This window comes from Hemiscyllium ocellatum, chromosome 26, assembly GCF_020745735.1.
Source record: "Hemiscyllium ocellatum isolate sHemOce1 chromosome 26, sHemOce1.pat.X.cur, whole genome shotgun sequence".
In the NCBI taxonomy this organism is placed as follows: domain Eukaryota; kingdom Metazoa; phylum Chordata; class Chondrichthyes; order Orectolobiformes; family Hemiscylliidae; genus Hemiscyllium; species Hemiscyllium ocellatum.
In genome coordinates this window covers 2,445,601-2,470,665 of record NC_083426.1, presented here as the reverse complement: position 1 = coordinate 2,470,665, position 25,065 = coordinate 2,445,601, and the positions used below count along the sequence as shown (strand labels likewise).

The 25,065-nt window shown below is 42.8% G+C and overlaps 1 protein-coding gene across 2 annotated transcripts in view; it reads left to right on the top strand.

Moving 5' to 3' along the window:
• fam72a (family with sequence similarity 72 member A) overlaps positions 1-5,272 on the top strand; it is a 31,130-nt gene extending 25,858 nt beyond the window's left edge. For both annotated transcript variants that reach the window (XM_060845045.1, XM_060845043.1), the window contains one exon: positions 1,670-5,272. In XM_060845045.1, coding sequence (XP_060701028.1) covers positions 1,670-1,758 — 89 coding nt within the window. In that variant the 3' untranslated portion in view covers positions 1,759-5,272. The remainder of the gene's footprint in view (positions 1-1,669) is intronic.
• Positions 5,273-25,065: the final 19,793 nt, after the last annotated feature.

Genomic DNA, 25,065 nt, shown 5'->3' with positions numbered 1-25,065 from the left:
CACTATTAGTGATCCCTTTCATCACTTTGCTGATGATCATGAGGAAACGTATAGGGTGGTACCTATCCAGGTTGGATTTGTCCTGCATTGGTGCACAGGACTTAGCTGGGAAATTTTCCACATTGTCAGGTAGTTGTCAGTGTTGTAGCTGTATTATACTCTGGTAGCTTGGAGATGGGGAATGGCCTGTTTTGCAGCACCAGTCTTGAGTACTATTGCTGGGACATTGACAAGACCCATATCCTTTGCAGTATCTGGAATTTTTAATTTACAGTTCTGGGTGCAACACTGTAGGAATGATGTGAACGCATTAGAGAGAGTGAAGATGTTTGTGTGAATGGTTTCAAGGATGAGCAAATTTAGTTTTGACGATAGACTAGAGAAGTCAGGGCGAACGCAGAAAGCATAGGAGACTTCATCAGGGCTGGCAGCATCTGTGAAGGGAGAAACAGAAGAAGAATCATACCATTGAAATGTTAACTTTGTTTCTCTCTCTCCACAGATGCAGCCAGACCTGCTGCATGTCTCCAGTGTTTGTGTTTTCTTCAGAATTCCAGCATATCAGCTTTCCAGTATTTTGTGCCTTTATTAGCTTTGTTGGGACTGTTTCTCTTGGAGAGGAGAGGCGAGGAGCAAGTTTGATTAAACTGTTCAAAATAATGAGGGCTGGACAGAGTAGATAGGGAGAAACTGTCCCCACTTGTAAAAGGATCAAGAATGAAGAGGGTATTGACTTGAAATGATTTTCAAACAATGTAAATTCTATTTGGAAAAGAACATTTTCCCGACAGTGAGTGTTTCATGTCTGGAAGTGTGGTGTAAGCAGACTCAATCAAAGCCTTCAAGATGGCATTAGACATTGGAGTAGAAATAATGTTTAGGGTTACAGGGAGAAGGCAAGAGAATGCAAATAAGTCATCATACTCTTTCAGAGAACCGGTGCTGACACGATGGGCTGAAAAGTCGCCCTCTCCATTAAGTCGCCCTCTGTTCTGTGAAAACAATCCCAGCCCTCCTTCGATCTGTCAATGTAATTGAAGTTCCTTATCTTACAGAACCATTCCCTTAAATATTTGCTGCAACCTCTCTAATGCATTCTCATCCATTTGAAAATGTGATATCTAGAATTGGACGAACACTGTGGTTGAGGCTGAATTTGGGTTTACCATAAATTCCTGGCTTTTATCATACAGCCATAGAGTCACTGCTTCTAATTCTAAAATCCAGATTTCTACTTTTTCAACCACAATTTCAATCTGTTCTGCCACTTCAATGTTTTGTAGACATTTATCCAAGATTCCTCTGCCCTCACCCTTTTCGAGTCATTTCCTTTATTTTATATTGTTTCTCCTCATTCCTCTTGCCAAAATGTATCACTACATATTTTCTCAGCGTCAGATTTCACAACCCATCTATGTCATTTTGAACACCCTCATTATCCTCCTCATGGTTCACAATAGTGCCAAGCTAATAGTCATCTGCAAGCTTTGGAATTGTGCCCTACAGTCCCCAGGTCAGGTCAGGTCACTCGTATATATCACAAAAAGCAGTGCTCCTCTGACTAACCCTGATGTAGGAGTTGAGTTGTAGATCTTCAAGAATTTTTTTCTCCACCTTGTATATGGCAAAAGCAGTTTTGAAAACCAGCACTAACTCCTTTTGATTTCAGGTGTGGATCTGCTGCTGTGGGGGAACTTACCAGATACAGAAGATGAAGAGACTGTATTTAACCTATCTGAAGAGGAGTGTATCAGATGATGAAAAAATCAACAGCTTCTACATTTTGGCTTTGTTTTGTTTTAAATATAAACCTACTTTGTCATCATGTCAATTTTCTAAACACTTTAGAATCTGCAGCATGATGATTTAACTGCAGTTTGAGAGTTGGAGCCAGCTTGTTTGAAGTTCTTTACAGCAGAGAAGGATGTGAACATTCTCACCCTGCAAGTTGTTAAATGAACACGAGGCAGGATTGGTGAAGTGCTGTTTGGTGCTTTGCAGCTTTTGAGACAATTGTGTCAGACCCTACTGAAGACTTCTGCCTATAATTAAACATGAACACACTGGACAGGCCGTGCACAGCTCATAGCAGATGTCACAATGGCTGGAACTGACGACTGTGGTTGTGGATGGTGTAACATTGGGGTGGGGTTAATCTCTACCTCGCCCCTCTTTTTTATTCTCAATGACCCATCTGATTGAAAGCTGTAATTTTGGCAGGCAACCTATTTGCACTCAGAGGGCAAAGATTGTTTTTATAAGGTAGCAAAGCAGGAATTCATGCAATTTCCCTGGGAATAATGTTACTGGTTATATTTAATTGTTGTTGATGTTTAAATTGGAGTTATTTCTGAAGGGGAGCATATGATGAGTGAAACCCTCTTATCAATGATGGGCGTGCAACACTCAGACTCTGCTGGCGTTGCATTTCAGATGTAGCTAATCAGCTTAATTGTGGCTAAATATTTGTATATGAGGGTACTCTGTGCAAAGGAATGAAATATGTGATAAATATGTCCACTCACAGCATATGTGGACAGACTGTAACAGTGAAGTTTTAATGTCATCTGTTTGTATTTTGGCTTTTAAATTAAATTTCAAACATAAACTGTCCTGTACTGCAATGTACTCCAGTAAAACAGGAATTGCTGAGCAATGAGAGGAAGGGCCACAGCAACGCCCTTTTGGAAAAAGACACTGATTTTATTAAGAAACGTCTTGAATAAAATCAGTTTTCTATTCAAAGTTTGAATTTCTGACTTGAATTAAACAGACACATGACATACTAATGCAATTCCTAGGTTCTGTTCAGCAGCCACCAATAATACTTCGACTTCATCGGTATGATTGTGTGGATCAATGTTTTCAGCAGTGAGACTGACATACCGCTGCTCTCCACAGATCTCGGTTAGATGCTCCTTGATCTTTGCCAGGGTAAGCCCCACTGCAGCTGTTTGTTATTCATTGGATTGCTTTTTTTCTGGCCTGGAGTGATTATTTCATTTGGTACTACTGATTGTGAAAGCAATTCTCCTCTTGACAATGTTGCTGATATTTCCACAATGCTGAAACCTGGCATTCTTTTTTAACAGACAAACAAGGAAGTGGAGCCCTCATAATGACCAAAAACCATTCACACATTGCTTTTCCTCATAATTTTAACAAATGCATAATGATTAAAATCCATATGCGCACACTGGGGCAAATCTAATCATCGAGATCACCAGCCCAGTGAGAGTGACCATCATTTCTTTCCAGTTACTTATCAAAAATGCAATTAGCTATTTTAGATGCTCTTTGAAAATGTAGTGAACATTATTGGAATTCCTTTTTGGTTTATCACACAAATAGAAAGATTTGCTAACAAGTAAGAATACACTCTGGAAATTATAGTGAAATTCTGTGTGTGTACCCTGCCAGGTTTATGGGTTAAAATATAGCTAGTTACGCAAACCTTTAAAGGGTGGCTACTCCAAATGGAGCGCTGTCCCTTCAGAGAGCGTGGAAACAGACCATTCAGTCCAACTTGTCCACGCCGACCAGATCTAGTCCCAACCCAACCCACTCTAGTCCCATTTGCCAGCACTTGGCCCATATCCCTCTTACCCCTTCCTATTCATATATCCACCCAGAAGCCTTTTAAATGCTGTAATTATACCAGCATTGACCACTTCCTCTGGCAGCTCATTCCATAACATACCACTCTGAGAAAAAGTTGCCTCTTTGGTCCCTTTTATATCTTTCCCGTCTCACCCTAAACCTATGCAGTCTAGTTGTAGACTCCCCCACCCCAGGAAAAGACCCTGTCTATTTATCCTATGTTACTCACGATTTTATAAACCTCTATAAGGTCACCCTTCAATCTCCGACGCTCCAGGAAAAACAGCCCAACTGATTCAGCCTCTTCCGAAAGCTTGAACCCTCCAACCCTGGCAACATCCTTTTCCGAACCCTTTCAAGTTTCACAACATCCTTCCGATAGGAAGGAGACCAGAATTGCATACAATATTCCAAAAGTGGCCTAACTACTTGAAGCCATGAAGATCGCATATAATTTACACAGAAACCTATCATAAATATTTTGCAGGCTATTTAACAATTCTGTATGAGAGTTTAGTTAGCTGCCACATCAGTTTGTGTTAATTGTACTTTGCTTTACAGTTTTCCAAAATGTTCATGCATTTGTCAAAGCTTTCTAGTTTCCAGGCCAGCCCCCAAATTGGAAACCAGATGCACTCCTTGGCTTTTTGAGATGTGGATTTGGCTGATTTCAGTACCTCGTGGGTTTCTGTGCATGTCCAGTTTTCTTCTGTCTTCACAACTACAATGGGTTGGTGAAAGAGTAGTAGCTTTTTGAATATTCACTTGCAACAAAGTACCATTCAATTTAATATTGAAAAGTTTGGGTGAAATTAAAGGCTGTATAATCTCTAAATGCTTTTTATCAGCTCTATTCAACAGCATTTACTAATCTTTCCCGACATCTTGAGTAAGAACGATAATTTGCCAGCTGCAGAGATCATAAACTCCAGGCTTGACTTCCTGGTCTATGCTGAGCCAGTCCAGTTGTAGAGATGCTATTAGTGATCACTACAGAATAATATGTGGGGATATCAGCCAAAGTTCTTTTTCCCTGATTGCTACTCAGCAAGAACCCCTTCAACCATAGTGGAGAGGTGCATAATTGGATTAATGTGCTTTTCCTTTGCACTTCTAGTAAAATAACCGACTGCCACTCGCTGTCTGGACTTAATGGAGAATGACAATGGGATGATCACCAGCCAATTAGTCAGTTCTGTTGAAATTTCCAGTAGAGACAGGTGAAAATTAGTGCCAAAAATACCTCTCTAGATTCCAAACTTGGCACAAGTTCAATGTGTCATCAGTCACTTAAACCAACCAAATAGCAATCCTACATACAGTTACAACTTGCACAAAGCTAATCCAATATATGAAATGGACAGTAACATGCCAATGAATTCTTGTTAGCAATGTCTTTTTGTTCTTTTACTGATCTTGTTTGAAATGAAAGAAATTCTTACATTTCATTTTTGTGTCAGGAGTTTTCTGTTGGATTGAATTGAAGTAAGGGGAAAAGAAACCTCTGCTGGTACTCTGGATACTGAGTGAGTGAGAGGTATAAGAGTGGAATGATTGCTATTTGATGATGTGATATTCTGTTTATTTTGTGTAAATATATTTTTTATTTTTCTGGTTTGAGTGTGTATTTGGAGCTAGTATTCCACATGAACAGCATTGACCTGTGTGTACACTGGCCATTAAGACAAAAATAAAACCATAGACATTTCAGATGTTGTTCTTGACTCTCACATTTTTTCTGGCTGTGCTAAACATATAAATATAGGTACGAGAGACAATGACTAAGCTGTAATGGATTGAAAAGTGCAAGAATACACTTACTGTAAATTGTTTCTAATAATATATTCCATATGGCAAAACAAGTATGAGTGAAATGTCTACAATTTCAGGGAGAGTTCCAATATTAAACAGCTTAATTATTTTCAAGAGGGCTTTCAAACCCTTCCTAGCATTTTGCATGATAGCAAAAGGAAATCACAATGTGAGTATTACATTTCAATTGGTCTTTCCAATATGTTAAGAATTGTTTTATATTACCAAAGGTTTTCTACTATGGGGATAATTTATTCTTCTAATTCAGAAAGTTTGTGTATTGATCTACAGCGAATTCACCAATATTGGAAGAAAGAGAGGTCAAGATAATTGTTAGTGGATGCCTTTTAATGTTTAATACTAGAACATCGTTCTGATGAAACATTAATCTGATTTTCTTCATGCTGCGTGCCCCCCATCATCACTGATGCTGACATGTTTCCATTTTCTGTCTTTATTTCTGATTTTTGCTGTCCTGCTTTAAATAAAAATAGTGTTCCTTTGTGAGAGTCTGTACTCAGAGCTTTGTGGTTTCTTCCCCCTTCCTGCTCTTTTGACAGTCGCCACCCCCACACACCCTTGTACTACACAGACATCTAGTGCAATAACAGAAGTTGCTGGTGAAACTCAACAGATCTGGCAGCAATTGTAGAGAGAAAACGGATATAATCTTTCGGATCCAGTCGCTGTACTTGGCTAGACGGTGCAGTAGAGGTTTACCAGGATGTTGCCTGTAACGGAATGCATTAGCTAAAGGAGGAGGTTGGACAAACTTAGATTGTTTTCACTAGAGTGTCGGAGGCTGAGGGGCAATTTGATAGAAGTGTATAATGTTATGAGAGGGGTAGATAGGTGGATATTCAGTCTTTTTTCTCAGGATGGAAATGTCAAATACTAGGGGGCACAGTTTTAAGGAGAGAAGACCATAAGACCTAGGAGTGGAAGTAAGGCCATTCGGCCCATCGAGTCCACTCCATTCAATCATGGCTGATGGGCATTTCAACTCCACCTACCCATACTCTCTCTGTATCCCTTAATTCCTTGCAAGATTGATAATTTCTTAATCTCTGCCTTGAAGATATCTAATGTCCCGGCCTCCACTGTGCTCCGTGGCAATGAATCCCACAGGCCCACCACTCTCTGCTTGAAGAAATGTCTCCTCATTTCCATTTTAAATTGACCCCCCTCTAATTCTAAGGCTGTGCCTATGGGTCCTGGTATTCCTGCCTAACGGAAACAAATTCCCAGAGTCCACCCTTTCTAAGCCATGCATTATCTTGTGAGTTTCTATTAGATTTCCCCTCAACCTTCTAAACTCTAATGAATACAATCCCAGGATCCTCAGCCATTCATCATATGTTAGGCCTACCATTCCAGGGATCATCCGTGTGAATCTCTGCTGGACACGCTGCAGTGCCAGTATGTCCTTCCTGAGGTTTGGGGCCTAACCAGAGCTTTATAAAGTCGCTTTTACATTCCAACCCTCTTGAGATAAATGACAACATTACATTTGCTTTCTTAACCACGGACTCAACCTGCAAGTCAACCCTAGAGTGTTGATGTGCAAGGTAACAGTTTTACACAAAGGATGATAGGTGCCTGGAATATACTGCCAGGGGAGGTGGTCAAAGCAGATACAATAGCAATGTTTAAGGGGCACTTAGACAGACACATGAACAGGCAGGAAATAGATGCAGATCACATGCAGGCAGATGGGATTAGGTTAGAATTGCACCGTGCTCGGTGTAGACATGGTGGGCTGAAGGGCCTTTTCCTGTACTGTACTGTTCTGTTTTGTTCATAACTTGCTCACAGTGTAACTTGAACTCATAGCCAATTGCTTAATTTGCGCTCCTTATCTTTATTTATGTGGATATGATGGTAGAATCATCAACAAATGCATTCTCCATTTCTGATTTGTTCTCTCTGAAACAGTAATGACTGGTATAGTTGCTGTAATTTATTTAAAGGCTTCATAGCAAACATTGATTTGGAGATTGAACTGTTATTGTTTAATCTAAACTATTGCACACATTAAGCAGCCTGTTCTCTTCCTTGGATGGGGAGTGTGTTTCTCTGGTAAGGCTGAGATTTGTTGGCTATCCCTAATTGCCCATGAGCTGAATGGCTTGCTAGGCCATGTCAGAGGGCTGTTAAAAGTCAAAAACATTGTTGTGTATCTGGACTTCGATCCAGACCAGACCAGTTAAGGAAGGCAAATTTTCTTCTCTTCACGACATCATTGACATTATTGGGGTTTTATGATGAAAATTGTTACATTTTCATAATTAACCTAGCTGTTAATTCCAGACTTTTTAAACTGAATTCAAATTTTCCATCTGCTATGGTGGGTTTTGAACCCTTGTGCCCAGAATATTAGCTTGGAGCTTTGGATTACTAATGCTGTAACGTCTTTACCATCATCCCCAAATGGACCAGCCAATGCTGTAAAACGTGAAGCACTTTTAAAAGTAAATTCTCGCAGAATGTGTATCTTCAGCTATTATATAAAGTAGTTCAGATACTATCTTGTTATTCATTTGACTGAATCACATTTTATAGTTTCCAGTGGAAATCTAGCCATATCTTCTCAATTCTTTGCAATTTGCATTCCACATTCTTCCAGTGGTGTCCTCCACAGCTGCACCCCTTCTTCTGAGATCATGTTAGAGTTAGAGAGTCATAGTTGTACAGCATGGAAACAAGACCCTTTAGTCCATCCAGCCAGAAATGAGTCATTTTGTCCAATTGGTCTGCGTGGGCTGTTATGTTTCTATTTTTTAAAACTACTAACTACCACCTGTCATCACTTGTATAGCCAATTAAATAGCTACGAGCAAAGCCCACCATGGGCAAAATTAGCCATTAAAAGTGAGGGGAGGTAGGGAGATAGAGAAAGGACCAAATCAAAGTGGAGGTGGATGAAGAAGGGGCCTATTTTTGATTTTTTAATTGAATTCAAATTCCGCCATCTGCTACAACAGGATTTGAACCCAGGGCCCCAGAAGATTGCCTGCATCTCTGGATTAGTAGCCCAGTGAGAAGACCTCCCCACCCCTAGTTCTACTTTATTATTTTCTAATCAACCTATTCAGGGATGTTGTTACACACCTCTGAACAAGTGGGACTTGAAGCTGGATCTCTGGGTTCGGAGATAGGAACACTACCATTGCCGTGAGAGCTGGAGTCTGCTTTGTTTCTTTATCTTCTACCCAGAAGTGATATCACAGGGGGTCCGCTCTAAAACTTTTTAATTAGCCTATTTTTTTCTAATCAACCTGTTCAGAAATCTTATTACATGTATCTGGACTTGAATTCTGGGCTTCCTGGTCCAGTGATAGGGACACCATCACTGTACCACAAGAGGGTCTGGTGGCCCAATAGGTTGGTGTTGGCTCTTACATTTCTATTGAAGCATCTTTACCTCTTTCATCTCACCCGACCAGCACATTGTTAACCTTAAGAGTGTAGTATAAAGGGGAAATAAAGTGTTAATAGTGATAACGTAGATGATGATGATGCCTCTCTGACATTAGTCATATCCTATCAAAACTTGAAGCAGTGGTGAGTGGAAGCACTCTAATTATTTTTCAGGACTTTGAATCCCTACAGTGTGGAAACAGGCCCTTCAGCCCAGCAAGTCACACCGACCCTCCGATTAATAACTCACCCACACCCATTCCCTTATTTCTCTACATTTCCCCTGACCAATGCACATAACACTATGGGCAATTTAGCATAGCCAATCCACCTAACCTGCACATCTTTGGATGTAATCTGAGAGCTATAATCAGTTTTCTGTACAACACAAAGACTTCGCAGGTAGAGGCAGAGACGCAGTTGACTGAGTAGGGAAAATTGAGCAGGTTCAAGACTGCATTACAGATGTCAAAGCCCAGAGCCATGTCAGGGAGAATCTGTGGCAACATGATGATGCAAGGCACTAGGCCATGGAAACAGCTGGTCTTGCACAAAGCAGTGGCCATTGGACAGTTTTCAAACTTGCATCAAATTACACTTAACCTAAACGTCAGAGAATACAATTCAATTTTTTCGAAACACAAAACCTATATACAATGGACACTGGACCTCTGAAATAAAATCAAAGATGCTGGAAATACTCAGCATTCTGCAGAGAGAAACAAAATTAATATTTCATGTTTTCAACCTTTCTTCAGAAAAGTGATGAATGATCATAGACCTGAAATGTTTACACTGGTTGCTGTAATTTTATTCTGATATAATTGCAACAACCCCCTCTAAATCCAATATGTTCATTGTAATCCAGCTATAGCCAAACCAGGGCTTTGTGTAGCTGAAGCATAAATTCTACACTAGTGTATTATAGTGCTTTAGGTATAAAAGTCAGCATTCTGTTAGTTTCTCGATTATTTTCTGAACCTGTTCATGATAGCATAATGCTCTATTCACAAGGACAGCAGATCTCTGACCCTTCACTATTTCTAAATTTTCACCACTTAAAACAAGTTATTTCTATCATTTTTGGGTTCAAAGTAGACAACTTCACATTAGTCCACATTTAAATCCATTCTCAAGTGTTTTTCCATTCACTTAATCTGTCAGTAGCTCTCTAATTTTATACTTCCTTTACATGGCATAAAGTACTAGGTAAAAACAAGGACTGCAGATGCTGGAAACCAGAGTTTAGATTAGAGTGGTGCTGGAAAAGCACAGCAGTTCAGGCAGCATCCGAGGAGCAGGAAAATCGACATTTTGGGCAAAAGCCCTTCATCAGGAATACAGGCAGAGTGTCTGAAGGGTGGAGAGATAAGCTAGAGGAGGGTGGGGGTGGGGAGAAAGTAGCATACAGTACAATGGGTGAGTGGGGGAGGGGATGAAGGTGATAGGTCAGGGAGGAGGGTGGAGTGGATAGGTGGAAAGGAAGATAGGCAGGTAGGACAAGTCATGGGGACAGTGCTGAGCTTTTGCCCGAAACGTCAATTTTCCTGCTCCTCGGATGCTGCCTGAACTGCTGTGCTTTTCCAGCACCGCTCTAAACAGCATAAAGTACTGCCTATGTTTGTGCCATTGTTAAATTTGGATTTGTGACTTTCTACCTTAAAACTTAAGTTGTTCAAATACTGAATAGCTGAAGTCTCAAAACAAACCTTTCCAGGATGCACCAGCCTTTCTGTTTATTATCCCATTCTGTTTCCTGTCACTTAGCCAATTTCCTAACCTTTTCAATAATTTGTCTTTAATTCCATCAACTTCAATTGTAGCTAACAGTCTCTTCTGAGGGACTTTATTAAATGCCTATTGTTAATTACTGATTTGAGTATTTTTCTGACAATTGATGTTACTTTATTTTATGAACTCACATAAAGGTCACTCGCTTGTTGAATTCCTAACCCCATCACTTTCATCTAATTTTATGCTGTCTTTTTCTTGACTAATGTTCACTACATGGTCTATTCCTCAGACTATGCATTCCTCATCACTCACTACCTGATGGTCATGACTTCAGTCACTGCAAACGTCCCTGGGAAACTTCCTCCCCAAGTTCCTCACCACTGCCCTCTTGCTTTCGGTTTTCAATATGAATCTTCCTTTTCAACTATGTTGCCTCTAACACTTTAATTTCCCCTTTCTCACTCATGGTTTGATCCTGCTTGGTAAAATGTTTTTTTAGAGTTTACGCCTAAATTTAGATTAGATTACTTACAGTGTGGAAACAGGCCCTTCGGCCCAACAAGTCCACACCGACCCGCCACCCACCCATACCCCTACATTTACCCCCTTAACTAACACTACGGGCAATTTAGCATGCCAATTCACCTGACCCGCACATCTTTGGACTGTGGGAGGAAACCCACACAGACACGGGGAGAACGTGCAAACTCCACACAGTCAGTCGCCTGAGTCGGGAACTGAACCCCGGTCTCAGGCGCTGTGAGGCAGCAGTGCTAACCACTGTGCCACCGTGCCGCCCACACAAATGTAGTTTGTGAAGGAAAGAAATGACATCAGGCCTTTCAGGAATCTCAAAGTGCTTTTTAGCCAATTAATTACATATAAGTATTGTTATAATGGAGACAATGCAATCGCCAATTTATAAACTGCAAGTTCCCACAAACACAAATATTCCAATTGATAAATTAATTTTTAAAAATACATTGCTTTGGTTTAAATAATGATGGGAAGTGGAAAGAACTCCATGCTTTCATAGAGTTATACAGCACCGAAGAGGCCCTTTGGCCCATCAAATCTGTATTGAAACTGGATAAACTGGGACTTGCTTCTCTGGAGTATAGAAGGCCAAGGGGTGACCTTATAAAATCATGAGGAGCATAGGTAAGTTAAAAGTCTTTTCCCAGGGTAGGGGAGTCCACAACTAAAGGGAATAGGTTTAAGGAGAGAGAGGAATGATTTAAAAAGGACCTGAGAGATGACTTTTTCACGTAGAGACTGGTGCGTGCATGGAACGAGCTGCCAGAGCAAGTGGTAGAGGTGAGGACAATTACAACATTCAAAAGAAATTTGGAAAGGTACATGGATAGGAAAGATTTAAAGGGATATGGGCAAAATGCAGGCAAATGTGCCTAGTTCCAGTTAGGAAACCTGGTCAGCATGGATTAATTGGGCCAAAGGGTCTGTTTCTGGGACTATTGATTGTTTACCTGCAACTAGAATCAATTTATTTGTAATAAGTAAGTGATTTCTAATGATCCCTTCCTCTCTTGCTTTTTCCTTTTTTCCTTATGTGCTCTCAGTTTACTCACTGAGCAAAGAGAATGTCAATTTAAATCAACACTGAACACAAACAGCCGAGCTAGGAAGGGCTGATTCTCCATTTTCTAGCAAGAGAGTCAAAAGCTGCATTGTCAGAGGTTTCACTATTCTTTCAATGAGATGTTAATATCTGACCCTTTCTACCTATTCTAGTGTTTCAGTTAGAATTAAAAGCCTCCAAGGTAACAACTCCTCCTGCAATCAATGACAACAATAACAGGTCAAACCCTTGATTTTACCCTTCCATATCTTTGACATCCTGCAACCTTTTATGATTTAGCTGTTTCCCTCAATTTCCAGTCCTGCGAGCTTGGTAACCACTCTCTTGATTAGTCACGCAAATGAAATTAGGCTTCCTCAATTTCAAATTACTCCTTTGGAGTTCTATCCAAACACTTCTGATCTGGAGCTTTCAATTAAAACCCTGACACTGAGGTAATGTATTTCAAACTTTTCTGAACTTAGTCCTTTCTCCAGAAGGAATTGTTTCACACACTTTTAACTAGGGTTGTGCCAAACTGAAAGTCAAAAGGTGATGGCATTTCCCCTAAGCAATACGGAATCCTAGTCCTTCTAAACAGAAATCAAGCTGATAGAGTCATGAAGTCATCGAGACAGACCCTTTGCTCTAACTCGTCCATGCTGACCAGATATCCTAACCTAATCTAGTCCCGATTTGGCGATGTCGGTGTTGGACTGGGATGTACAAAGTTAAAAATCACACAACACCAGGTTATAGTCCAACAGGTTTAATTGAAAGCACACTAGCTTTCGGAGAGACGCTCCTTCAATCACCTGATGAAGGAGCGTCGCTCTGAAAGCTAGTGTGCTTCCAATTAAACCTGTTGGACTATAACCTGGTGTTGTGTGATTTTTAACTTTGTAATCTAGTCCCATTTGCCAGCACTTGGCCCATGTCTCTCTAAACCTTTCCTATTCTTATATCCATTCAGATTAATATTTACTCTGCCCACTTGTAAAACTCTATCAATTCAAATAGATTCCCATTATCACTCAGGTCTCCCTCTCTCATACTGGTTTTTAAAAAATCATCGCTCCAGAAAGCCTGACAAGTTAATCATTAAACACATTCATACACACAGACCGAAAGCCACCTGTCACTATTCTGAAAAAGTGTAGGGCTAGTCTCCTTGTTAACATTTACTCCTCAATCCACATCACAAAAACACATTATCGGCTGGGTCCATCCTGAATGCAATTTTTCCAACATAATAGTGTGTACATTTCAAAAACGACTTCATTACATGTAAAGTGCTTTGAGATATTCAGGTAAAGTGAAGCAGTCTAAATATTTTTCTTTTTCTTGCTTTCTTTCATGCAATAGTACATGAAAGTGCGACACTGTCACAAATGAGACATATGGCCATCATGCTGGAAGCTGAAGGTATCAAAAATACATGTATGGATTGGCCCTTCCTGACGAGAGAGGGAATTGTTTGATCTGTTCACTGTTAGCAGGGTGCAGCTTATTGCAAACAGAGGGGAGAATTGCTCCAAGAGCAGACGGTGGACAGAAAATCAACGCAGGATGAGAAACAACCGAGCAATCTGAGCACAAGCAAACTGAGTGGGTAACTCACATTCGAAGGGTTAACACAGTAAGGAAATAAATCAATCAGAAAATACAATGCAATTCCAATCCCACCTTATTCACTCATTTAAAGGGAGTGAAACATATGTTTGGGAATTTATTTGCATTCAGAAAATATGTTGCCCCCAGGCCAGCTCCTGTCCAATCTAAATACAATTTCAGTAAGTGTTGAACTACACCGGGAAGATGATCGTCCTGCTGGTTATAGTCTGAATACACTCGGCAGTGAACCGTCTTCAATGTAACAGAGGGACAGAAATAAATTAGCTGCAGCGAATCAGCCCTGAGGAACCCTTCCTGACATCATCCCTCCTCATCTCTATAGTGCCTTCAGGATCATCCTTTGGAGATATTTGTATTCCCCAATTTCAATCAATTTCAAACCTTTGAGCATTCCACAATTTTAATCACTCTACCATTGCCAATGAGGCATTCACCGGCCTCAGCTCCAAGCTCTGGAATTCCCTGCTGCACTCTCTCTCTGTCTCTCTGTCTCTGTCTCTGTCTCTCTCTCTCTTTCTGTGTGCCTTTCTCTTCTCCACTGGCAGTCCCTTGGGATTGAGGAGCACTTGCTTTCCCTTTGGTTGAGTGCGATTTGAGAAGGTTGATAAATCTAGTGCCACATGTGGGGCTTATGGTGCTAAGAGGGTTAGGGAAATGGGTTTGGAGGTTTGTGTGCTGCCTTGGATTCTTTGACTTCACCTCTATACATTCCCAACAAAGTCTCTTGACGCCGGTGCCTTCCTGAATGAACTTTTTTCCATTTTGGCTGGTCACAAGCCAGGGACTCCCCTGAAAAGGCCACGGTGGGGCAGTGGTTGTGAGGTTGGGGGTGGAGTGGAGTTGATGGTAGGGACAGAGGTGCTATTCAATCCCTTCAGGAAGCCTCTGAAGACAAGTCCAAAGTGTGTCTGCTGTCCACCTGCAGGGATGGACTAACAAATGGAGCAGTTGCTTCAGGGGACTGGTGTCAGGCCCAGCGGATCTGGTTTTGGTCATTGCCTCACTGCTTGGCATGTTGCCTTGAGAGAGCACGTTCTTGTTGGACCAGTCGATTTGGGGGATCTTGTGAAGGCCTCACTGGTGGGATTTCTCTGGTGCTTCTGGGTGTCCAAAGTCTCCAAAACTTATAGAAGTTTAGGGATGACTGGTGCCCAGGAAACCTTGAGTCATGGGTTTGAGATCTTGATCCTCAAATACTTCTTTCCTTGGTTGAGTGGGAGACTAAGCTGACACCATGGAAGTGATGATGACCTTCATTGCCTGCTTCTTCCTTCATCAAGAGGAAGCTCCCACATACAATATTCCAATTTTCCTTACCCTTTGGTGTTGATATTAATTGATGAGCCTGGGGGACAAATTGAAACTTACAGAATACTGAATGGCCAGGACAGAGTGGATGTTGGGAAGATGTTTCCTTTGGTAGGAGAGACTAGGACGCGAGGGCACTGCTTTAGAGTAACGGGAAGACCTTTTAGAATGGAGATAAGGAGAAACATCTTCAGCCAGAGAGTGGGGAATCTATGGAATTCATTGCCACAGAAGGCTGTGGAGGCCAGGTCACTGAGGATATTTAAGACAGAGATAGATAGGTTATTGAGTATCAAGGGGATCAATGGTTATGGGGAGAAAGCGGGAGGATGGGGTTGAGAAACCTCTCAGCCATGGTGGAGCAGACATGATGGGCTGAGTGGTCTAATTTCTGCTCCTATGTCTTATATACTTATGAGAGGGAGGGGTTCTAGGGTGAAGATGGAGGTGCTAGTTAGATGCGGATCATTGCTTTTTGGGTGTTTAGTGAAAGATCCATTTTCTCATTTGCTTTGGAGAAGGATGTGGAGCTCAGTTTCTGAGCAAGTGTAGACAAAACATCAGCCCCATAAGAATATAAGAAGTCGGAGTAAAAGGAGGCCATTCAGCCCCCTAAGCCTTTCCCACTGTTTAATAAGATCATGACTGACCCGCCCCAGGCCTCATAGTAGTTTTCATGTCAACTCTATACAGCAGATAGTCAGGAAATTTTAAATTTGAATGGTCTTTCAGAGCCAATCCTATTCTGACTTAAGAGAAAGTACATCCAAGAACAAGGAAAAACAGCACAGTGCATTCAGGAGCTGGTGTATGTTTCAAGTGAAAAACTAGAAAGCAACAGTAAGTGCAGCGCTGAAAGCACTGAAGGAATTCACAAAATTAAAAATGAAATGAAAGAAGAAAGGATCAGCAGAAGGCTGGATCCCAAACCCCCCCCCCCAGCTTGAACTGGAAAGCCACAAGTCTGCTCCCTGAGTTCAAACTCGTCAAACAAAGGATGCCGCCATGTATCATACAACAAGCAGTTACAGAACGAGTTAAACATGTCCAGAGGGTGCCTATTGTGTGAGGCAGGCCATTCAGCTCATTGAGTTGACACTGACCCTCTGAAGAGCATTCCACCCAGACCCATCCTCCCACCCTCTCCTTGTGACAGCGTATAACCCATGGTTAATCTGCCTACCGTGCACATCCCTGGATACTATGGGCAATTTAGCCTGGCCAATCCATCTAACTTCCACATCTTTGGACTATGGGACGAAACCAGGGAAGGCAGAGGAAACCCATGCAGACACAGGAAGAACATACAAACTCCACCTAGATGATTGCCCAAGGGTGGAATTGAACCTGGTGTTGGAGCTAACCACTGAGTCACTGTGCTGCCGAATATCTGTCTAAATTGTGAGCTGTTTCAGGTAACAAAAGGTGATGTATAAAGTAATTTGCACAAAATAATGTCAGTTATTTACAAATGATTATTTTAATTTAATGCTGGTGTTTGTTTCTGTGTGGGTTGTAATTCTGAATCCCTGCTTGTAATTCTTAATCATAATTAAAATAATTAGAATCTGTTTCACTCTCTAAACTACTCTGAAATATCCCAGATAAATCCTGCATTGTTGTAATGACTAAACAAGTTACTTTTTTCTTCCATAAAATATTTAATTTGCATTTCTATATCACCTTTCACATGAAACAAAACCTGAAGCTGTTCCAAGAAATATTATAAACTGTGGTGGGGTCAGGTCATATAACCAGAAATAGGCCAGGTAACCAGGAACTTGACTGAAGAGTCTGTTTGAAGGAATGTCTTACAGGAGGACAGGGAGTTAGAGAAATGTAAAGAGAGAGAGAGAGAGAGGTAGAGGGAGAGAGGTGCAGAGAGAGAGAGAGAGAGAGAGGTAGAGAGATGTAGACAGAAATAGACAGAGATCGGGTAGTGTACTGAGACAAGTAGAGAGAATGAAGGAGATGCAGAGAGATGTGTGTGTGTGTGTGTGTGTGTGTCGCGGTGGGGAGGGGGGGGTGGGGAGATGGGGGATATGAGGTGTATGAAGGCGCAGACAGTGGGTTTTGGAGCATTATCAGAGAGAGTATTATCCAGAGGTGCTGAACCTGCTGGGGTCAATCCTCAAGGGTGTTCTCTCACCTCTGACATTGTCCCACTGCTCATTTGTCAGACTGAATATGAGGGTTGACAAGTTGTTCAGGTGTGGACAGTATCACGACTGAGCCAGTTCCAGTCTTGCCCTGACAGTTGGTGATGTGTGAGGCAGAAGTTTCCACAGCACGACATTAACAAGTCCAAAGCCACCCTGATTACTACAGGCTTGGTCCCACTTCCACTCCCAGGTCCTGCTCCCCGAAAGGACCTCTCTTGTTACCTTGCACTATCACTCCAGCCTTTACCCATTGCTTTCCAAAGACTCACCTTTGGTCTGAATTATCACTTTCTCTACACAAAGTCAAACTCATCTTTGTGTCCATTGTCCAAATTCTACCATGTCTTTGCTCCTAGCCGACTTCCGACTGGCTGTAACGCTGCCCCTGTCTCTTTCCCACAGCTCCAAGCCTAACTCTGTCTCTGGGAGGTTGGGGGTTGGGGGTGGGGGTGGGGGGGGGGGGGGGGTGGAGGGGGGGGGGGGGGATGTGGTGGTGGTGGGGATGAGTCAGTTTGATACAAAATGTGATACAATTTCTAATATGAAGGCTGACACTGCCCCCTGCTGATTGGCTGTAAAGTCTAAAAACCAGCAATTCACCGAATCTGCAAATGTGTTGCTGGTCAAAGCACAGCAGGTTAGGCAGCATCTCAGGAATAGAGAATTCGACGTTTCGAGCATAAGCCCTTCATCTTATTCCTGATGAAGGGCTTATGCTCGAAACGTCGAATTCTCTATTCCTGAGATGCTGCCTAACCTGCTGTGCTTTGACCAGCAACACATTTGCAGCTGTGATCTCCAGCATCTGCAGACCTCATTTTTTACTCGAAGAATTCACCGAATCTTTCAAGATCTTGCTGAATACCTGAGTGGAGTATTCTGTGAGTGTGTGGGGTCTCCTGGAGACTAAATGAGCCATGGGAGGCAATGCCTAGTGGTGTTCTTGCTAAACTATTAATCCAGCAACTCAAGTAATATTCTGGGAACCTGGCTTCAAATCCCACCATGGCAGATGGAAGAGGTTGAATTCAACAAAAATTTGGAATTAAGAGTCTAATGATAGCTGTTTCCGATTGTTGGGAAACCCCATGGACAGTCTCCCACAGAACCTGGTGCAGAGTTAAAGGATTGGAACCAATCCTGTCATCTATCCGGGCAGTTCCCAGAAGGAGTTGCCCCAAAGAGATGACAACTGTATCAAGAGTTTCCTCTTCAGCAAAAAGGATCATCATCCTCACCTGGTCTCCTCTGTGTATGACCCCAGACCCTGGAAAGTGTTCAAAATATTTGTTTGGTTATGACAGAGACAGACTCTTTGTTGATCCCACAAAAATGGCAGAATCTGAAAGAGGTCTGAGCAAGGTGGGCACTGGTGAGATTCGTGGCAAAATCAGACGAGAATTCCAGTAAGACCCATCTCAACATTGGGAGCATTTTACACCATCTTTTATACTCTTGATGAGAGGTGAGGTAGGTTTCTCACTGGACAGCAGTCTGTCACCAATTAAAGGGGAGTTATAGTTTGCATAACTTCTTAACGGCACAAATCAACCCTTTAATACTGTTCCCTCTCTTTCCAAATGCACCAAAGCAGCTGGATGTTGAGAAATCTCGCCGTGGGAGTCAGGACTTGGTACCTGGAGGATTCAGCTCGTTACTGGCCCTGAGGACCCTCCAGGTTGCTCAGGATCAAGCAGCATCTCAGCTCAGGATCAGTGGGCACCAGCCGCACCCTCCCTTGTTCACCAACATTGCCATTTCTGAATTGGCAGGCCCTCACCATCACCATGGCACCTCACTGACATGCTGGCAAGGAGCTTTGGAATCACACATCTGCATTGCACAGTACGCCAGCAGCTGGCATTGAGATATTACTGCAAGGACGCCACACACAGTCAGGCCCACAGCTCTGGGGTTAGATTGCTCACCTGCTCTCTTACTGTTCCCTCACTTAGTGCCTACCTCACAGCACCCCGGCCTTGCCTTGCCTTGCGTGTTATTGCGGTCAGTGCCCAGGCGGCTCTCTGCAAAAACACATGACAGGCTGGTCCTGTTTCTCAACAGGAAATTGTCTGAGGGGCCTGACATTTTGCAGTCCAGCACACACTCAGACCTCAGTCTAACAGCTACAGCAGGTACCAGCTGCCTGGACACCAACACATACCATGTGCGTTCAGCTGAATGGCCCAGGTAGAAACTGATGGGGGCTAGTCCTCAGCCCAGGCAAGGAAGGGAGGAGGCACTGTGTCATAGGGTTCAGGGGCCTTCAGTTACAGGGCACAGATTTGGCTCAATCCAGGGGCTTGGCCACAGTCACTTACTGCTCGGGACACTGACTGTCAGGGGGATCTGACTGAGACCAGTCCGGTGAGTGGGCAGTGGTCCGGTCTGTGGGACCAGCAGTCTGGGGGAATCAGGGAGCTGCAGGAAGAGCAGCCAGGGGTCTGGTCAGTCATACCTAGGAGCTGCTCATCAGGGTCAGCCTGTCAGAGGATGGGGGCGAATACAGTCCCGGGGGTCTGTGCATTGAGGGTGAAAGGGGGAACTTGAATGAACAGTCAAACCTGGGGAGGACAGCATGGGTATTGTGGAGGCGGAGGGGAAAAGTTCACTTTGAATGAAGAGCACATGTGTAACAGCATCGGAGGGCAGGAGCACGTGCTGGGAATTTGTCAGTAACTGTGCCCTCACAAGGGGGGATGCAGAGAATTGCAGAGTGTGTTTTATTAACATGGGGTTAAGGTGCTGAGAGGGTGGTTCAATGTGGTGGGTGGTCACACCGGTGGAATGGGTGGAGAAGGGTTGTAGGGATACTGCACAGTTAAAGGGGATATGGAAACTCTGGGGCTTACCTGATAACTCGGCAAAGCCCAGTGCTGACGGTGTCCAGTTTGAGCTGCATTCCACCACAAGCCTCCCCCCACACCCCCATCACCTTCCCTTCTCTGGATGCACAATGCAACTGGAAAATGCCTCAGACACCGTCCAATATAAGACAGTGTTACTTCAATTGGATCCCCCTGGTGAGATGGGGTTGGAGTCAGACACAAGTCTGTTAATGAGGTGAGTTTGGTAAGATACAGTGAGAAATCTCACAGCTTCATTGAGAGAGTTCCACCAAAACATCCAATGCAACTGTACTTAGCCCAAAAGAACTTCAACCTGATATCGAAATTTCCCAATAAAAAGCAGCTAAAGTGTTTCAATGATTTCTAATTGGCTACAATCAAAGTTCGGAAGTAACTTCCTCTTCAGGGTCCTGCTGTTCTGCTTTGGTTTTGGGGCTCGACATTTGAATTGTTGAATTATCCAAGATAAATTCACTCTATTTACAAAGACTCAATAAACTTTCAGATCACCTTAAAGGTGCTGAGGAATGAACAAAGTTTAACACATTATTACATGCTGAAGATAAGATGCTTGCCAATTCAAATATCAAAAGGTTTTAGATTGGGTTCTGTATAACAATGCGACATCATTCAGAACCACAGCCTTATCAGAGTTTACTTTTTTGATTAATCCCAGTCTAGTTCATGTTTGAAGTACTTTCTAATTTTTTTTTGTTTTGTAATTTCCTGAGGATATAATGAGGTTTTATTAAGATTGGATCTTTGCAATTTATATGGTGGCTCACTGCAGGTCCTTGGTAAATATGTACCTGTCAGGCAGGGAGGAAGTGGTCAAGCGCAAGAGCCGTGGTTTACTGAGGAAGTTGAATCTCTTGTCAAGAGGAAGAAGGCGACTTATGTTGGGATGAGATGTGAAGGCTCAGTTAGGGTGCTTGAGAGTTACAAATTAGCCAGGAAAGACCTAAAGAGAGAGCTAAGAAGAGCTAGGAGAGGTCATGAGAAGTCATTGGTGAATAGGATCAAGGAAAACCCTAGGGCTTTGTATAGGTATAAAAGAATGACCAGAGTAAGATTAGGGCCAATCAAGCATAGTAATGGGAAGTTGTGTGTGGAGTCAGAGGAGATGGGGGAAGCACTAAATGAATATTTTTCATAGGCATTCACTCTAGAAAAAGACAATGTGGTCGAGGAGAATACTGAGATAAAGGCTACAAGACTAGACGGGATTGAGGTTCACAAGCAGGAGGTGTTAGCAATTCTGGGAAGTGTGAAAATAGATAAGTCCCCTGGGCCAGATAGGATTTATCCTCGGATCCTCTGGGAAGCCAGAGAGGAGTTTGCCGAGCCTTTGGCATTGATCTTTAAATCGTCATTGTCTACAGGAATAGTACCAGAAGACTTGAGGATAGCAAATGTGGTCCCCCTGTTCAAGAAAGGGAATAGAGACAACCCTGGTAATTATAGACCAGTGAGCCTTACTTCAGTTGTGGGAAAAGTGTTGGAAAGGTTTATAAGAGATAGGATTTATAATCATCCAGAAATGAATAAGTAGATTAGGGATAGTCAATTAAGTTTTGTGAAGGGTAGGTCCTACCTCACAAACCTTATTGAGTTCTTCGAGAAGATGACTAAACAGGTGGATGAGGGTAAAGCAAATGATGTGGTCTATATGGTTTTCAGTAAGGTGTTTGATAAGGTTCCCCATGGTAGGCTATTGCAAAAAATAGGGAGATATGGAATTGAGGGTGATTTAGTGGTTTGGATCAGAAATTGGCTAGCTGAAAGAAGACAGAGTGTAGTGGTTGATGGGAAATATTCATCCTGGAATTCAGTTACAAGTGGGCTATCATAAGGATCTGTTTTGGGTCCACTGCTGTTTGTCATTTTTATAAATGACCTGGATGAGAGAATAGACGGATGGGTTAGTAAATTTGCAGATGGCACTAAGGTCGGTGGAGTTGCGGATAGTGATGAAGGATGTTTTAGGTTACAGAGGGACATAGATAAGCTGCAGAGCTGGGCTGAGAGGTGGCAAATGGAGTTTAATTTGGAAAAATGTGAGGTGATTCACTTTGGAAGGAGCAACAGTAATGCAGAGTATTGGGCTAGTGGTAAGATTCTTGGTAGTGTAGATGAGCAGAGAGATCTCGGTGTCCAGGTACATAGATCCTTGAAAGTTGCCACCCGGGTTGATGGGGTTGTTAAGAAGGCATACAGTGTGTTGGTTTTTATTGGTAGAGAGATTAAGTTTCGGAACCATGTGATCATGCTGCAGCTGTCCAAAACTCTGGTGAGGCCACACTTGGAGTATTGTGTATAGTTCTGGTCACTGCATTATAGGAAGGATGTGGAAACTTTGGAAAGGATTCAGAGGAGATTTACTAGAATGTTGTCTGGTATGGAGGGAAGGTCTTACAAGAAAAGGCTGAGGGACTTGAGGCCGTTCTCATTAGAGAGAAGAAGGTTGAGAGGTGACTTAATAGAGACATAAGATAATCAGAGGGTTAGATAGGGTGGACAGGGAGAGCCTTTTTCCAAGTATGGTGATGCCTAGTATGCGGGGTTGTAGTGTTAAATTGAGGGGTGATAGATATAGGACAGATGTCAAAGGTAGTTTCTTTACTCAGAGTAGTAGGTGTGTGGAACACTCTGCCTGCTACTGTTGTAGATTCGAGTAAAAAGTGAGGTCTGCAGATGCTGGAGATCAGAGCTGAAAATGTGTTACTGGTTAAAGCGCAGCAGGTCAGGCAGCATCCAAGGAACAGGAAATTCGACGTTTCGGGCCAGAGCCCTTCATCAGAGCCCTGATGAAGGGCTCTGGCCTGAAACGTCGAATTTCCTGTTCCTTGGATGCTGCCTAACCTGCTGTGCTTTAACCAGCAACACATTTTCAGCACTGTTGTAGATTCACCAACTTTAAGGGCATTTAAATGGTCATAGGTTAGGCATATGGGCGAGAATGGAATAGTGTAGGATAGATGGGCTTCAGGCTGGTTTCACAGGTTGGTGCAACATCGAGGGGCGAAGGGCCTGTACTGCCTTGTAATGTTCTATGTTCTGTGGTGTGATAGTCAATTCACTTTGTTGAATTCTACAACCACTTATAGGCCATATAGGCCTTGATGGTTGTAGAATAGGTCATTCAGCCCATCAAGTCTGGTCCACCAGTCCATCATGGGTGAAATGTTTCTCAACCTCACTGTCCTGTCTTCTCCGTTAACCTTTGATCTGCGTACCAATTAAGAACTGTCTTTCTCTGTCTTAAAGGTGCTCAATGACTTGAACTCCATAGCCCTTTGAGGCAATGAGTTCACCATCCTCTTAATGATCCCATGTTCCTGTCATAGGAAGGCAGCCATGTAGTGTTACATTGTCGTGGCCCATTCACTGCTCTTGCTGAGGAAGTCTCTACATTCCGAGTTCAGGACACAGAGTCATAGAGTCTTGGAGATGTACAGCATGAAAACAGACCCTTTGGTCCAACCTGTCCATGCCAACCAGATATCCCAACCCAATCTAGTCCCACCTGCCAGCACCCGGCCCATATCCCTCCAAACCCTTCCTATTCATAAACCCATCCAAATGCCTCTTAAATGTTGCAATTGTACCAGCCTCCACCACATCTTCTGGCAGCTCATTCCATACACGTACCACCCTTTGCATGAAAAAGTTGCCCCTTAGGTCTCTTGTATATCTTTCCCCACTTACCCTAAACATATGCCCTCTAGTTCTGGACTCCCCGACCCCAGCGAAAAGACTGTCTATTTATCCTATCCATGCACCTCATAATTTTGTAAACCTCTAAGAGGTCACCCCTCAGCCTCCGATGCTCCAGGGAAAACAGCCCCAGCCTGTTCAGCCTCTCCCTATAGCTCAAATCCTCCAACCCTGGCAACATCCTTGTAAATCTTTTCTGAACTCTTTCAAGTATCACAACATCTTTCCAATAGGAAGGAGACCAGAATTGCGTGCAATATTCCAGCAGTGGCCTAACCAATGTCCTGTACAGCCACAACATGACCTCCCAACTCCTGTACTCAATACTCTGACCAATAAAGGAAAGCATACCAAACGCCTTCTTCACTATCCTATCTACCTGTGACTCCACTTTCAAGGAGCTATGAACCTGCACTCCAAGGTCTCTTTGTTCAACAACACTCCCTAGGACCTTACCATTAAGTGTATAAGTCCTGCTAAGATTTGCTTTCCCAAAATGCAGCACCTCCCATTTATCTGAATTAAACTCCATCTGCCACTTCTCAGCCCATTGGCCCATCTGGTCCTGATCCTGTTGTAATCTGAGGTAACCCTCTTCGCTGTCCACTACATCTTCAATTTTGGTGTCATCTGCCAACTTACTAACTGTACCTCTTATGCTCGCATCCAAATCATTTATGTAAATGACAAAAAGTAGAGGGCCCAGCACTGATCCTTGTGGCACTCCACTGGTCACAGGCCTCCAGTCTGAAAAACAACAGTCCACCACCACCCTCTGTCTTCTACCTTTGAGTCCATTCTCTATCCAAATGGCTAGTTCTCCCTGTATTCTGTGAGATCTAACCTTGCTAATCAGTCTCCCATGGGGAACCTTGTCGAACGCCTTACTGAAGTCCACATAGATCACATCTACCGCTCTGCCCTCATCAATCTTTGGTTTACTCCAGACTTTTTTTATCAATCAGAACCCTGAAATAAATAAATCATCATTCCTTCAGTGTCGCTAGTTCGAAAAACTTGGAAATCCCTCTCTAACAGCATTGTGGGTCAACCCACAGTGCGTGGACTGCAGCGGTTCAAGAAGGCAGCTCACCACCGCCTTCTCAAGGGGCAACTAGGGATGGATGAGCAATAAATGCTGGGCCCAGCCAGTGTGGTCCATAGCCCACAAGTGAATTATTATAAAAAATCTCGACATGATTTAAAAATTCTTATTCTTGATGTTGGTTCCAAACTCAGAATCTTTCTT